This window comes from Amphiprion ocellaris, chromosome 20, assembly GCF_022539595.1.
Source record: "Amphiprion ocellaris isolate individual 3 ecotype Okinawa chromosome 20, ASM2253959v1, whole genome shotgun sequence".
Classification (NCBI taxonomy): Eukaryota; Metazoa; Chordata; class Actinopteri; family Pomacentridae; genus Amphiprion; species Amphiprion ocellaris.
In genome coordinates this window covers 15271300-15286962 of record NC_072785.1, presented here as the reverse complement: position 1 = coordinate 15286962, position 15663 = coordinate 15271300, and the positions used below count along the sequence as shown (strand labels likewise).

General features: G+C 42.3%; 2 protein-coding genes across 4 annotated transcripts in view; one reads left to right on the top strand and one right to left on the bottom strand.

Moving 5' to 3' along the window:
* Positions 1 to 7535, top strand: part of itpk1b (inositol-tetrakisphosphate 1-kinase b) — a 33709-nt gene extending 26174 nt beyond the window's left edge. For both annotated transcript variants that reach the window (XM_023285965.3, XM_023285964.3), the window contains exons 6-11: positions 1173 to 1271; positions 1471 to 1511; positions 1823 to 1988; positions 3221 to 3288; positions 3379 to 3541; positions 4780 to 7535. In XM_023285965.3, the coding sequence (XP_023141733.1) occupies positions 1173 to 1271; positions 1471 to 1511; positions 1823 to 1988; positions 3221 to 3288; positions 3379 to 3541; positions 4780 to 5048 (806 nt within the window). In that variant the 3' untranslated portion in view covers positions 5049 to 7535. The remainder of the gene's footprint in view (positions 1 to 1172; positions 1272 to 1470; positions 1512 to 1822; positions 1989 to 3220; positions 3289 to 3378; positions 3542 to 4779) is intronic.
* A 192-nt stretch (positions 7536 to 7727) lies between these two features.
* plk4 (polo-like kinase 4 (Drosophila)) lies at positions 7728 to 14929 on the bottom strand. Of its 2 annotated transcripts, none has more exons than XM_023285894.3 (15): positions 14724 to 14929; positions 13736 to 13831; positions 13313 to 13408; positions 12737 to 12851; positions 11658 to 12633; positions 11489 to 11577; positions 10865 to 11211; positions 10670 to 10774; positions 10395 to 10497; positions 10158 to 10307; positions 9843 to 10071; positions 9661 to 9763; positions 8472 to 8609; positions 8273 to 8379; positions 7728 to 8104 (listed from the first exon to the last, which is right to left on the bottom strand). In XM_023285894.3, the coding sequence occupies exons 1-15, from the start codon at positions 14751 to 14753 to the stop codon at positions 7990 to 7992; spliced, it is 2799 nt and encodes a 932-aa protein (XP_023141662.1). In that variant the 5' UTR covers positions 14754 to 14929; the 3' UTR covers positions 7728 to 7989. The 2 variants fall into 2 exon arrangements, with proteins under 2 accessions (XP_023141662.1, XP_035811250.1); XM_035955357.2 differs by lacking the exon at positions 14724 to 14929 and adding an exon at positions 13966 to 14131.
* Positions 14930 to 15663: the final 734 nt, after the last annotated feature.

Sequence of the window (15663 nt, the reverse complement as noted above, 5' to 3'; positions counted from 1 at the left end):
TCCTCAGCAGGTTGGACTTGTAGTTCCTCATATGATTGCCGTGTTCCTGTATTTCAGCATCTTTCTCTGTTTTTGTGTGGGTTGTGTGGGAGGAGCAGCGGCAAAACTTGGCTGTCTCATATTGGCCTGTATTGTGATTGTTGTGTAAACTGGTCACAAGGATGGCATTCAAAATTTTGACCCAGTTAAGTAAGGTGTGTGTGTGTGTGTGTGTGTGCGTGTGTGTGTGTGTCACGGACTCATCTGCCTCTTGTGTCATCTTGGACAGCTGAGACAGCATGCAAATCATTAACCACAACAAACTGCACCCTGATGAAACGTTGATTATTTGTTTTAGTCCCGCACGCTGTCTAACTTGTAGTGATAAATTGAATGGCGCAAGGTGTCAGTGCTAAACCTTCATCAGGCAAATAGTTTGGTACAAAGCCAGACAGAAGCCATCTTAAATAAGGAGTAACTCTGACTCCGCAACAGTAATACAAAGAGAAACTTTGATTTTGCCGCCAAATATTTACACAGTGAAAGAAATACTTGAAAATCTTCTACATTCACAATCTGGATTTACAGGTATTCTGTTAATTAACCAACACATTTAGAAATATATATATATACATGACACTACTGGATAACATGAATCACATTCAGAGAAAACACGTGAGAAGTTGATGCAAAACAACAAAATAATAGTTGCTACAGACCCTCACCTTGAACATATTACACAATCAAGCAAATGTTATATATATGTGTCTATATACGATACAATTGATGAAGTCCTAAAATCTGAAATGACCCCTTCTATACATGAATCGCACTACATCTCGTGGCGTTTTTATAATTCATAAATGTATTAGTTCAGGTTTATTGCGGTAAATCACAGCTGAAACAACAGGTGATAATCAATGCTTTCCTCAGTTTGGTATCATTGTAGATAAAATATATATAAATTTTGAACTGTCAGTTTAACTGAGCACGCAATTTTGTGACGGCATCTTGGGCTCTGGGTGTGTTTTCCACTTTTTCTAAAATGTTACCAAGAGCGTTCCTCCTTAATTTTTAAAAGAATCAATTTGAAAACAGTACTCCAATTTAACCGAGGTCTTTCAAGGTCTTGGTGTATTTCCCTCTCGACTTGCTCTTCATTCCTTTTCTCTTCTACTTTTCTTTTTTATCAGATGACAGGATTTGCTCTCCTCCATTCATGGTTCTGAACACAGAGTGTAGCCCAGATGTGCTGGAGCAGATCAAGAGGCAAGGACTCACATTCCCCTTCAGTAAGTGCCTCTGCCTTTGTCATCCTCTAAATATTCAGACCTCCCATTGTTCATTATTAGTTTACAACCACTTACAGATTGACATACGTTGCTACACTTCTGTAAGCGTAAGAGAAGGTGGAGATATTTTTTCACCCTGCTGTCACAACGTCTTGCTAAATTCTCTCTTTGTTTTTCCACACCTTCCTTTCTTCCCCAGTTTGCAAAACACGGGTGGCTCACGGCACCAACTCCCACGAGGTAAGAGGTCTCAGGGCTCAGAGGTCACTCACACCCTCCACAGTTTGCTTTGTGTGAGCAGTAACACTCGTCTTGTCCCGGGATTTTCATGTAACTCAAGTTCAAACAACAAAATCAGATAATGTGCCGTACCTCATGTATCTTTATGTGTCAGCTGAAATCAATACCCTCGCTAAGCTGGCCAAACAGCCTTCATTCCTCCGCGCTAACGGCATGGAATTACGCTCGGTTTGAACTCCCTGTCGGTGTGAACGGCCGCTCTGACTGCTGATCTGAACGTTTTTCTTTGTCGTCTATTTTCCTGCCCACAGATGGCCATTATCTTCAGTGAAGAGGACCTGAAGGATGTGAAGCCTCCGTGTGTGATCCAGAGCTTCATCAACCACAACGCAGTGCTCTACAAGGTGTTTGTGGTGGGAGACTCCTACACCGTGGTGGAGAGACCTTCGCTGAAGAACTTCCCTGCTGGACCTGCAGGTGAGGACAGACAGACAGACAGATGGGGAGAGACAGACAGGTGGGGAAGTCCAAGGGCTGCTAATGGCCACATTGGTCTGTCTGTACAAGCTGCACTGCTCCTCCAAATTACCCAATAAAAGACCTCATAAAATGGCTTTATAGTCCCTGTGATTGGACCTATTCGCCCTTTTAAGGGGTGCAGTCGAGTGCAATTGAGTTTTACCCTGTTGGTACATGCTGTCGAAAATAAACAAGAGGAGTGATGTTTTTCTCCATAAACATGTCAGAGGTTTTACCCATGACGTGTCCTTTGAATACAGGGTTCTCCCCTGACACGTCTGAATCCAGTATTTGCATGTGATACAGTAGAGGCCCTCATGCAAACCATACTCACCATCAGTGCAGTAGTCTGCTTTGTGTAACAGTGCAGAGAGGACAGTTGCTTTCAGCCTGGAATGCTGAGTGGTGCAACAGAAAAGCTCGGCCCTTTTCAAACACATAAAGCCGCATACCACAGCCGTACATCTGCGCCGCGTTTACATCATTGTCCTCCGCAGCCTGAAGCTATACGTTATGTTTTGTACCCAGAAAGGTTGCGGTATGAAGGTAAAGCGAGGTTAGCGTTGGATATCACTGTGAGAGATGGTCTGTCCCATTCAGACTTCCTTCTGTCTGAGTTAAACTGCTGTTTTGTCCATCCGCTGTGGGAATAAATGAGCCTATCTGCCTAACATTTCATTACTTCGACCCGTAAGAGCTGAGGGCCATATTTATTTAGACAGTGATGGAATTTACTTTTCCCCTCCACTCCTCAGCCCTCTTCCTTACCTCTAACACTCACTATGTTAATCATTACTCCCGTAGCAAAGGAAAGGAGGGTAAAGAATTTTGCAATCCGTCCTGTCACATTTATCATTGCTTGAAAGAAAAATATCCACCTCAGGTAAACAAGTTACATATTGTTGAACATATTAACACTCAGCATGACATGGTTATGACCAGGAGAGTTAAAGTTTAAAAAACATCCCATCAGGGTGTTTTACATTTAGGTTTCTGCTGCTTAACAGGAGGTACTGAAATCATGATGTCATTAATTTAGTTAAACTCCCTGTTTGCACTGTGTTGAGCTTTGCTGCCACCTAGTGCCTGAAATAGGAAACATAAATAGGTGACAGCACTGGGAAAACCTGTCAGTGTCATCAACGCTCTTAAAAATGCTGCCTCACCTTTTCCCATTGTTTCTCTTTCAGACAGGAAAGCCATTTTCTTCAACAGCCACAACGTTTCCAAACCAGAGTCGTCCTCAGATTTGACCTCGGTACGTCTAGAATGTTTCCGAACGAAACGCTCGTGTGTGATTTCATGACTTGTGTCGCTAATACACCTGTAATATTTTGTGTCACCTCAGAGAGAGAACGTAGAGGGAGTGTCTCAGCCACCCAGTGATGACGTCATCAGAGAGCTGTCCAGGTCACTGCGACAGGCGCTGGGCGTGTCCCTCTTCGGCATCGATGTCATCATCAACAACCAAACAGGCCAACACGCCGTCATCGACATCAATGCATTCCCTGGTAGGTGCAGCCTGTCGCTCACGTCAGTCAATCAGTTAGGCCTAATTTGTGCAGTTTTTGAGTATTTTTTGCTTCTGTTACATTTTTTCCTCACTGTGGGCTCATTTTTCACTCCAATATAAAGTCAAGCATCTCTATGGAAACAGCACATGGCTAGAAGTAGAGAGAGCTCAGAAATGTATTTTGTGTAACGTGACATAGGTGTAAATATATAAATTTTTAAAAAGTTGAATTTCTGTAAAACTTTAAAGCAAAAATTGAAAATACCCTGTAATCTACATGTACCAAGTCTTTCAAGTGCCCACATGTGTTACCGATAATAGAATGCTATAAATATTTTACATTTTAAATTTGGTTCCGTACTGACATTAAGCTGGAAAATCTCAGTTTTTGCCTTGTGACTGTTGGTTGCAGCTGATTCTCTAATCGCGTTACGGTTCCACTGAAGAGCGCAGAATATTTAGTATTTTTACAGAATCTGGTTAAAGCTGACAGTTCATTTCCATGTATTTCAGTTCAGAGCCATGTAGAATGAAGCTGTTTTGATGGAATAACCAGATTTTAGGCTTAAATTTGGTTGAAGCTCCCGATTAAATGGCACGTCACATAAGTAGTTCACAAGTGTCAGAAAGTCCAAAACCCGATGATTTTGTCTGTTTTTACAGTTTCTGGTGATAATTGGTGCAGTGTTGGTGATTTTGTAACATGCCTTCCAACTCACTGGTAGAGTTTGGGATTCAAAGAGTTAACAGACGTATAAAGAACATGAAAAGAGAAGCTTCGTAAGAAACCTTCTAATGTAATTCAATGCTATATAATTATTTACATTTTACACTTATAGAGTACAGTTCTTTGGATCTGACTCCTGTGATTGCAACATATAGGCTGAAACAATAAATATATATAAACAATATATGAAGGCAGTGACAATACATTACAATACAACATGATAGGGAGGATGCATGTGTGTGAGTGTGATGTGTGTACATGATGTAGGTGTTTCCTGTGTGTGAATGTGGATGTTTTTTAAGACTGATTGCCTGCTGAAAGAAACTGCCCTTAAACCTGCAGCTCCAGGCCATCAGGCTGCTGCACTTCTTGCCAGAAGGCAGCAGCACAAGCAGTTGTAAACAGATTAAGTGACTTATTCTTTATTTAGCCTTCAGTCACAAGCCAGATTCCTTCTTTTTCTAAATATTTAGTTTGTCTGCAGTAAAGATGTTCTCCTGCGTTTCCAGGTTATGAGGGTGTCCCAGAGTTTTTCAACGACCTCCTGAACCACATCAGCAGCGTGCTTCAGAGCCACAGCCCTGACTTTGCTCCCACCGGCGAGCAGCCCAAAGGCCTGCCGGTGAGCACCACGGTACCGAACGCTGCCCCGCCGGCCCCCGGCTGCTGCAGCATGCTGGGAAAAGAGTTGCAGAGACTCGGCTGCAACTCAACAATGTCCCCCAACTTCCAGCAGCACTGTGTCTCCACGATAGCTACCAAGGCTTCCTCCCAGTGACTGGCCCCTTCCCCCATTACTCCGTTTGATCCCTGAACAAAACAAAAAAGCAAACAACGGATGGTGACAATAATAATAAATAATAATCATAGTAATTATGATGTTAATGATGATAATATATCTAATCAAAAAACAAGCCTTTCCTATATAGATATTGAAAATAATGGTGATTGGGTGTAAGCTTTTTTTTTTTCTCTCTGCCTTTTGTATTTTTCGTTTTGTCTAATGAGACTTAACAGTACTGTAATGTGAACTTTTGGGAACTTTTATGCCTAATAACTGATTTTATTTTTCTCTCTTGTGTGAGGTCTCTGTAACGAAAGGGTCCAGATGTGGTAGCTGATAAGAAAGGCCTAATCGGGACTGGTGAAAAATGTGCCACTAGATGTGCAATGCAGGATCCCTTGTATCTCTCTCTCACACTCACACACACACACTCACACACGCACACACACACACACACACACACACACACACGCGCGCGCACACACACACACATATGTACGCACACTGGCACATGTACACTGCGACAAATGATGCCAGTGATGTGTATTCTGGTCGATACCACTGACTCCTCTGTACAAAGTCACGGGGAGAAGAGGTGGCTGGGCATTTGAACACTACTACCACAGATCCCAGGCTGCTGTGTGACTGTGGCCAATTGACGGCAGAGGACATGATGAGATAGTTTTGTTAGTTTGAACAAACAGGTGAGCCGTTTATTTTTCTGAGTGCCATCAAATTTAGTGTAGGAAGGACGCCTGCAGAAAAAAAAACATTATTTTCAAATGTTTAAAAGAAGAAAAGTGCATCTCCATGACCATGTGACCAAGTTTTTTTTTTATTTTTATTAATGATTGTTGTTGCACCAATGTGTACAGGTCTTTGAGTGATGTTCTGTGTGTCAGATGCCGGATGTTTGGTGTTCAACAAACCACGTCCTTTGAGTCCCAGTTTGAGTCGCTCCAGTGCAGGAAGACGAGGATCACATTCTCTTTTTTTTGTTTGTGGATGTTTTCAGAGAAATTCCATGATTTTTCAGAATTCCAGTGGGATCCTGTGAGATTTCTCACATCCCTTCATGGGTTTGTAGTCTCCTTAAACAGACTCCATTTGTCTTCTGTGCTTGTGCTTGTAATGTGAGCAAAAATACTCTCCTGAGGCGAACTTGACCGATCAACAGACTTGGGGCTGCTGTGTAGCTTTTCATTAATTAGGAAATTAGTTATTCCAGTAAAATTAAGGTAAATTATGTGTGTGGTTACCCACTTAAATTGGGTACTTTGCAATCAGTAAATGACAGCAGATGATTAGTTTGGCTTTACTGTCTCACATCACTTACTATGAAATGGTTAAAAACTAAACAGTCCAGTCGGTTCATTTGCTTTGAGCTTAATTCTCTGATCTGTCTTCTGTTCCAGCTGCTGTATTTGTGTCACATGTTAAAAATCAATCAGAGGGGAAGTGGTGGGAGGAGGAGGTCCAGCTGTTGTTCACAGTGTTCACTGTGAGATTTTTTTACTCCAATTTTGTTAATATCTTTGTCCTGACATCTACTAAGAGCAACTTTATTTTATTGAGATTTTATGGGGAAAATGTTTTATATAAAAGAAATGAAAGCAGTGATGTTTTTGAACAAGTGGATATTTACTAGAGGAATAGTTAAAAAAAAAAAAATGCTGGGTCTGGCTGTACAGTTGGTGTCAAAGGGACACATGAGCTTGTGGTTGATGCCGTCGTCTCCCTCTAGCATCTAGCGGGGAATGAGTGCCAACCTGCAGTGCATACAGATTATTGCATTCCTACAAGTCTGCGTCTTCTTCTCTTGTCCCAGAGAGCTCCGCCTTGCCGTTTTTATTTCCTCCATCCAAGGGAACCGATTATCCTCTTGCTTGCCCCGTGATCGTAAATACTAGCGTCACCACCGCCATCTCACCAGCATCTCTCTGGGACAAAAGAATAGCAGCTACACCCTGGAAAATGGTTTTCACTGGACGTCACATTGTGAGAATATTTGTACAACACGGTTAGTGTCCCGGTTTAATCTTCCCACAATTTGAAAGTGTAGTGAAGCAACAGTAATTAACAAGTATCATAGCAGGTTCAGCGGAGTCTGAGGTGCTTCCTCACCTTGGAATAGGGGCAAAGTTGGAGGCGTGTCCCTGTTTAGGTTGGAAAGGCTGATCTCTGTACACCACTATAGTGTGTCCTATCTCGTGTTCTTTATTGTGCTTCTAAATGGGAAATAAATGGTTAATCTTACCCTTTGTCATTTCTGCAACCCAGACAGTGTCATCATGCTCCCAGCTCCCACCTGAATGTTTACTTCTTGGGTGTCTTGTACAGTACGTGTATATGCGCCTAGGCTTACATCCGTACAGTATGTTGTTTTGTATCAGTTCTGTAATTGAGAAGAATCCACAATTTTGTGACCTTTTTTTAATTAAAGGGCCAATTCAACAGGGCGAAATAAACATGTGAAACGTCCTCTGGCTGCATTTAATCCGGTTCTTCTTTCTTAATTGATCATTTGTGGGTTTATCTTTTTTTATATCTCATTTAAATATTATAAACTTTGTATTACTGAAACCATAAGTTAGCTCTAAATACTTTAATTTTTTTTGCACAAAAATTTCTTCATGAATATATTAAATGTAAAGATGAGACTGCAAAACAAAGTGCAGCATTTCTCCACCCAGACTCCAGATGTTTATTGCTTCAGTGGCACATTTCATAGATTTGGAGACAAACATTTTCAACAGGGCTAAACTCAACACTATACAAAATAGACACATACCAAAATAAAAATATCTTTTCATAATTTTAGTCTTCTGTACATGTAAAAACAAACCACAGATAGAAGATTTATTTACAAGAACACCAAAGAAATGAGGGTTTAGAGGCTCTTAATGCTACTTCCAGTTCTCTGCTGCACCAAGTGTTAATGAGAGTGTTGGCGGTGGTGTGCTGCTGGGTTTGCCAGCAGTCCAAGAATAGTCGACAGACAGTGCAGCTTCTCCTTGACATGCTCTGGCAGCTTCTCATTCTCCTTATACCTGTGCAGAAGGCATCTTTTATTAGTTGCTGTACGTCACACAAGCATTTTCCCCTCTGTAAAATTTGTTTGTGGTGGCTTTTCTTGTTCAGATAGTGGAGCTAATTTTACAAAACTAACAAAACTGAATGACGCATAAGCCCGTATAGTGACAGGACATGTCTCCTACCTGGTGATCCTCCCCTCTGGAGATGTGTAGGTGATGCAGGAAACTCCAGCCTGCACTACCAGCTGAGACCCGTCGTTGAACTGCACCCACACCTCTCCACTCGTCAGCTACAGATACAAGAGCAAGAATCAGTCTCCAAATAGAGAGAGAGATTTCTTTGCTGATTATAGAACATCAAGTTAATATATTTATCAATTACCTGAGATGCCCATCCTACATTGGGCACAAATATCGACTTAACCACCTTTCCCGTGCTCTGAACCAGATCCTGTCGCACCGGGGAGCTTTTCTTACTCAGACTGGCTGTGGTGAAATCGGACCCATCGTAGGAAATCATCTGGAAGTAAAAAATCAAATACAGAATCTTACCTCACCTTCTCACTTAAAGTACATTTTTTAGATTTACATTTTTGTCTCAAAAGCACTTTAGCAGATTTTTTTTTGTGCATTTCTTTTTCTCTGTGGCCTGATTAGATAAGCGTAGACTCCACAAATCCGTTGTATTTGCAGTGAATGATCAAGACTCTCACTGTCACTATTAGCATTTTGTATTATTGTAGGCACATTTCCCCGACCTGCTACATAAAAGCAACAACTCTACACATAGTGCAGGTTTCTTTCTGCTCAGTGACTTGAAAACATTTGTCTGCAGGAAATTTCTTCTTTTCAGCTCCTCTTGGGCTGCTGCTGACAACACCTGGTTCTGATGAAAGACAGCCTAACAGGAGGTGGTGTGGACTGAACAGATGAGTAGTGCTTAGAAATCGCTCATATCTCGCTTTTCATGTAGAATCCCAGTAATGCTGGGCTCACACTACATCTCAACAGATTTTGAAAAAGTGTTGCATCACACACAGGAGCAGGAACTTCACAGATGTTCTCTCTAATTTCAGACATGGACAGAGAAGTCAAGGGAGCAACCACAGAGCAGTGCGCCACCTCATGGACCTCATGAGGGAGCAGATGTAAAGAAAAAAAAAGGGAGCGTGAGTCTGGATGAGAAAATGATTGGGAAAATACATCAACACAATCTGTATTTCTCAACACAAACTGTATGTTTTAATATCTGTAGACAATATTAACCTCAAGAGTGTCTACTGCTTCAGGCGCTAGTGTGACAAAAATAACAATCTACATTTTAACTCCTAAATATGAAATGTTTATTATCATCAGGATGGTCCGGATCCAGAGATTGCAGGCAGTTTGGGAGGTTTAGGACCAAATCTGTGACCACATTACTAAATAATTTGAGCCTAACATTGATTCAGACCAAGATTCCAGATTGTCAGGGGGGTAAAATGTGGGTACATCAGCCTAAAACCCCTGTAGCCTGAGCACTGCATCAATCATCTTTATCCATGGTGGTATGAAAGCTGCTAAATACTTACTGACGGAGTGATTTGAGGAGGTTTAGGAGGTGAAGCTGTATCAGGAGGAACTGGATGGGAAGGCTGGGATGACTGGCTCTGGGAGTCTAAGCTGGCAGGTCTCCTAGGAAGAATAACAACACTTGTCAGATGAGGTAAAGAGAAAAACAATTAGGACATAATGGGCAACATTTTCATCATACCTGCCAATAGTTATGGGGAAGAAAGGGACGCTGTTGGTGCTGCGCTGCTCCTCTGCTGTGATGGCGGCCTCTAGAGCCAGACACATGCTGTGGCCCTCGTCAGACAGCTCCACATACTGCCTGCTCTCTGGACTCAGGCCGCTCAGCCCCACCTCACCCTTCACCGTGTAAGACTTCCCGCTCTTCTCCACCACTCGCACCAGCTCTGACGTCTTGTGGGTCTTTGCTCCTGCATAATGTATGTATTACATGTTAATTCACACAGACGTGGTTCAGTTCTGCAGCTTCCTAAGTGCCGTCACAAGTTTGACTCACCATCATAAAAGCAGACTTCCAGGTCTGCACTGGGAGTGTTTTCCATCAGCATGACTTTGGCATACTTGGTGTAAAGGGTCACTTTAGGGGTCTTAGATTTCACGAGCTGCACAAACCTGGAGGCATATTGGTACTTCTTCCAGTATTTCTCTGTAACAAAAAAGGATGCCAATTAAGATACAGTTTCAAATTTTACATCAGCAGATGTTATTGAGTGCAATGTATTCATCAAAATACCTGGAAGGTCCTCGTAGCTACAAATGAGAATATCTTCTGGAGGAGCAGGCGGGCAGTCCAGCACAGGAAAACCCTTTCCACCATTAGGCTGGTATATTGTCACCTACAAAGCATGGTAATAATAAGCCACCATTTAGAGGAGCAACAATTTTAAAAGAACAGACTGCATTATGCAAAAAAGCTCGTGTTATTTCACCGTGTTATTCTGTATTGGCTCGCACCAGCCACATATGGATAACTTTGTTGCTGCATGATATTCTGAGTGCAATGCCTACCATTGATCCATCACAGGAAATCCGAAGAACTTCTCTCACTCTTTCTTGTCCGTTTTGGCATTTCAACAACTCCATACACACTTCACCCGTGTCCAGGATGCTCACCTGCAGAAAAGAGCAGAAAAAGAAATTAGACATCAACAAGTATATCAAATGCTCACACTGTGAAATTTGAAAACAAGGGCATAATCTTACAACTGCATTTTTGGTCTTCTGTCTGATGGGCTTCAGTCTGGATGCACACAGAGGCGGGACTATGTCTTTCAGTGTTTTCTTCTGCTTTTCTGCACTGGGTTTTGCTGAAGGGAGCTGTAGTTCTCTGACGTGAGGAGTTTCAAACTCTGTTCCAGGTATATTCTCTCTGTATGAGTCGGGGTTGGAGGGAAGATGGTGGTGCAGGTGGTGCTGGTTGTGGTGAGGGTTCACACCTCGGCCCACAGGCTTGTCTGTCCAGGAGTTGTGAACCCCTAAAGGCCCTCTACTGCTGTGGAAACTGCTACTACTGCTGTGAGTGCTGCCATCTGTGGGCCTCTGTGCAGAACCTGAGAAAGAAACAAAACAACTGAAAAACTTCAGCAGAATGGCTTGCTCGTATTTGGAGAGTTTGAGGATACAGTTTTTGCAACCCTTAACTCATATTCAGGCCCACAAGGGTAGCTGGCACATATATGTCAGATTAGATTCTGCAATTTCAAAGGATTATTTTAATTACTGTTAATGTGTTCCCAAACTAAATCACTCAACTTACTAAAAATTGCCCTTGAAGAAGACAACCTACCGACGCACATATCATTACAAAGCAGAAAAATGGAAATATACCTTCACTGTTGAGCCAATTGGAGACTCCCTCCAGGTCCTGAAATTGCAGGTTTGGTGGATGTGCCGTGTCTGTGGATAAATACCCACAACTGCAACAGAAGAGTACAATCTGTTAGTCTTATTAAATTTGAAGAAAAAAGATAACATAATGAAAAGATGTATTACATACTTTGGTGACTGTTTGACAGGAGGAGAAGGGTGCCTTCCATGCTCTGAAAACGGGTTTGGAGTGGAAGATATGGGGAAGACTGGCCGTCCCACACCAGCCAGAGTCTCCTCTGAGTGGCATCTCCCCAGCTCGGCATGACCTGAACTCTGGCCTGATGCTGTAGAACTGGAGCGGTCTGAAGAGTAAGCTCTCCTCAGGTAGCGAGAATGAGGCTGTCCACTTTCTCCAACATGAACTGCCCTGCTCCTGCCCTCTCTGTTAAATCTGTCTGCTGGTTGCTGCCACAGGTCTCCATCCTCAAAACAGCCACTGTTGGTTTGGCGTGGTAGACTTGGAATGGGTGTCATGCGATTAGGCAAGGCAGAGCCAATCATGTGTCTGGTACGCCTCTGGAGGCGGCTGCCACTGCTGGCAGAGGTGGAGGAGGTGCAGGCTGTGGAGATGGTGGCGATGCCACTGTCAATAGATCCATCATCCTCCAGCCCCAGCTCCTTGGTCCTCACCAGGAGGCTCTGGGTCATGAATGGGTGGTCCAGTACAGCAGACAGGCTGGGCCGCTGGGCGGGGTCTTTCTGCAATAGCTGGTGGATCAGATCCTGAGCCTCTAAAGAAACATGGGTAGGCATCTCATATTCCCCGAGAACTACTTTTGACAACGTGTGCTTTACTGTGTCCGTGTCAAATGGAGGGCGACCCATCAGGAAGGCGTAGAACATGCACCCTAGTGACCAGACATCTGACTCCAGACCATGAGCACTGCGAGTGGCCACCTCAGGGGAGATGTAGTTGGGTGTCCCACACATGGTGAAGTGCTTTTCATTTGGAAGTTTGAGCCGAGTGGCCAGGCCAAAGTCTGCTACCTTAATGTTCATGTTGCTGGTCAGCAGGAGATTTGACAGGGTCAAATCTCGGTGCAAGATGCCATGAGTATGTAAATACAGCATTCCTTTAACTATTTGATGCATGAAATGCCTTGCTGTGGAACAAAAAAAACATAGTTTAAAAGGCTGGCAGCTTACAAAACTCACAAATCACTTAAAATTCATATTTGAGTTCGAAATAAAATACTTTTGCCTGACCTTCATCCTCAGAGAAAGGCATCTTTCGCTCTTTAAGGTACCGACTCATTTCTCCATTGTGGCACATCTCCAACACCAAATATACATAGTTGCTGTCCTCAAAGTAGTTGTAAAGCTTTGAAAAAAGATAATAATACATTATAATATTAATATATTTGCTATCATGTCAAAACATAGAAATCATTTCACTGGACTCCAGTCTAAAATAATTGCACTGGTAGAGTCTAGAAAAGTAGCATCAGTGGAACTACCACTGCCCACTTTACTGGTTAAAGCTGAAGATTAACCAGGCCACTGGGGGCTACTTCTAAAATTAAGTGAAGTGGAAAAAATTGGCGGAGAGCACATGACGCTAAACAATGTACTAGCAGGGACAAGTTCACAGCTCCACGTTATATAACCATGACAACGATACAGAAAGCTGATCTACACAAACTCTCAAACACAAGGGTATATATTCCAAAAACACTATTGAATTCCATTCAATTAGTGGCATTAGACGTTAACTGTAAACCCAGCACATTGTATGTTTTAAGAGCAGACAGTGCTCCATCACAAAAGACCAGCCAGCGTTACCTCAAGTATTGAAGGATGCTTCAGTCTGCAGTGAATCTCCACCTCATTCGTCACACGCTGGACCATACCAGCTTTGTGCATTGCTTTTTTGTCGATCTGCAGACGGGAACAACAGAGATAATTATACATCTGCCACTCGTAGGATCTACATGTAACATAGTACAGTGCCGCAGCATGGTGGTTTGGTTTGGTGGCCAATCTGTCACCCACAAAGACAGAAAACTAATAAGGCCTCATTTGTGGGGAGTCAAGGGACCACAAGAAGCCCATGGGAGGCAACTGTGGTCTAATAAGCCGACCGTTGTAGCCTACACTTAACTGTCAGTCAGTGGTGACAGCTTGGATGTTGATTAGGTGTCTACATTACAGGTAAAGCAAGCTACAATTACATCATATCCCTGACAAACACTTAAACGCTCTTACCGTTTTGATAGCAACCTCCAGACCAGTCTTCACTGATTTTGCCCGATAAACGCATGCAAAGGAGCCTTTTCCAAGGAGGGTGAGGACTTTAAAATCCTACATGCACACAAAGTAAAACAAGCATTAAGTTTCACAAACAGTACATTTCATATGCAGAGAAATATAACTTTAGATTGAAAACATCATTGCACTTCGATGCCATGCCAGACAGGATCTTAAAAAGCAGATACCTCAATCGTCAGCTCCTGAGAATAACATAAACTTTCCTGCTCATCTTTGCTGGTGTGGGTGTCGGCACAAAGATTTTGGAAGAAATAGTGAATAACCTGATCAAACATTATCCCTCTAGCCTGCGACATGCTGGATGTTCAACAAAACGGTCGATCCAGCCACTAACGACTCGACTTAGGAGAAATCCTCCCACAACAAACGTTAACTGTCAAACAAGCCACCAACACCTGACGATGTCATATGGCCAATCAAAACCTTTAATTATCCCGGCTGTCTTCCCGCTAACGAGGACCACTTGTAGCCGTTTCCAGGCAGCATGTTATTAAACTGATGCACTGAGGAGAACATCGTTTGTCCCCAGAGAGCCTGGGTAAGAACACACACACCCAGGTACCAGTTACTAACACTATCAACACTAGCATGAATAATAATTCTATTAATAATATCAAATTTTAAGCAAATAGGTGACCATTTTTAAGACAAATGAAACAGCAAGCTGAAACTAAAACTCGCTATTTGCTAATTATTTTGCATTTAGCAGGGCAGTATTAGCTGCAACTATTTTGCAAGTTTCACCACATTTATATTAAATGTAGCAAACTGAATGCCATGTTTTCCACTTCATACATTATTAATTACCAACAAAGAGTAGGTTAAAGCCAGGTAATTTAACGTAGGTCCAGCCTTTAACTTGACGCCAGCCACCAGACTAAATGTAGCGCTAGCTTGTGGGCGTTAGCCAAACAAAAGGACTCACCTCAATTTTATCGCCGATAGAAACACTCATGGTGCCGGTTTAGGCTTTGCAGACTCATGGAAGTTTGTAAAAATATTCCTCGGTCGGCAGAGTACATCGATAGTCGGCACGGGAGTCCTCAGAGGGAGAATAAATGTTGTCCTTTAGTTCCCCTCCAAAACTTTGCCATTTCTTCCATTTTGAAAATATCCGCCCGTTACTCTGCGCTTACGTCACACACCATGTGACATGTCAACTCTGGTTTGCCACGCCCCCTTCAAGAGCGTCGCATGGAGCTCTATGAAAACAGGCATCAAAGTGTGCTTCAAAGGACAGTTTTGAACCTGTTTCCTTAGTTTTGCAGAGATGCACGTTTGTACCTGTAAACCATGTGTAAATATGTGTATATATGTTTACAAAGGTCTTTGCTTACATGTTTAATTTTTGCTTCTGACTGACAGTTTGTGAATATATAGTATAAAAACTAAAAAATGTTCAATTATATAAATGAATAAGACACATAAAGTAAACAAAGTCATTGATAGGCAATGTAATGAATGTAAAAGTAAATGTGAAATAAGCCACTACAGTTCGAACACTGTTACAGAACTCTGTTGTCAGGAGTTTGACCAGGTCCAAGCCTCTTTTTAAAGTGTCTCTCAGTATGTTTCAGGATAGATTTTTAGGGTCCTCAGTGGCCTCTCTCCTAGATATATTGCTGACCTTTTAGTACTGTATGTATTGAGATCCAGGTGCTCAGGTAAAAACTTAAGAGAACAGAGAATTTCCAGTCAGGGCCCCTTAGGCCCTGGAACAATCTGCCTGAGGAAATAATGTAGGCTGAATCAGTAAACTCTTTAAGTCGCTTTTTTCTTTTTTCAAATCCTCATTTTATTTAAGTTTTAATTTCCTTTAAGCTGTTTCTTATTGCATTCTAAATGATTTTTACCTTTTTAATCAC

Coding starts and splice junctions, on each gene's coding strand:
- plk4 (XM_035955357.2), bottom strand. CDS start 14,094: ATGTCGCAGGCTAGAGGGATAATGTTTGATCAGGTTATTCACTATTTC. Junction 13,409..13,735: donor TGGAGGTTGCTATCAAAACG/GTAAGAGCGTTT, acceptor TCCCGTCTGCAG/ATCGACAAAAAAGCAATGCA. Junction 8,610..9,660: donor CTCCTCAAATCACTCCGTCA/GTAAGTATTTAG, acceptor TTTTACTTCCAG/ATGATTTCCTACGATGGGTC.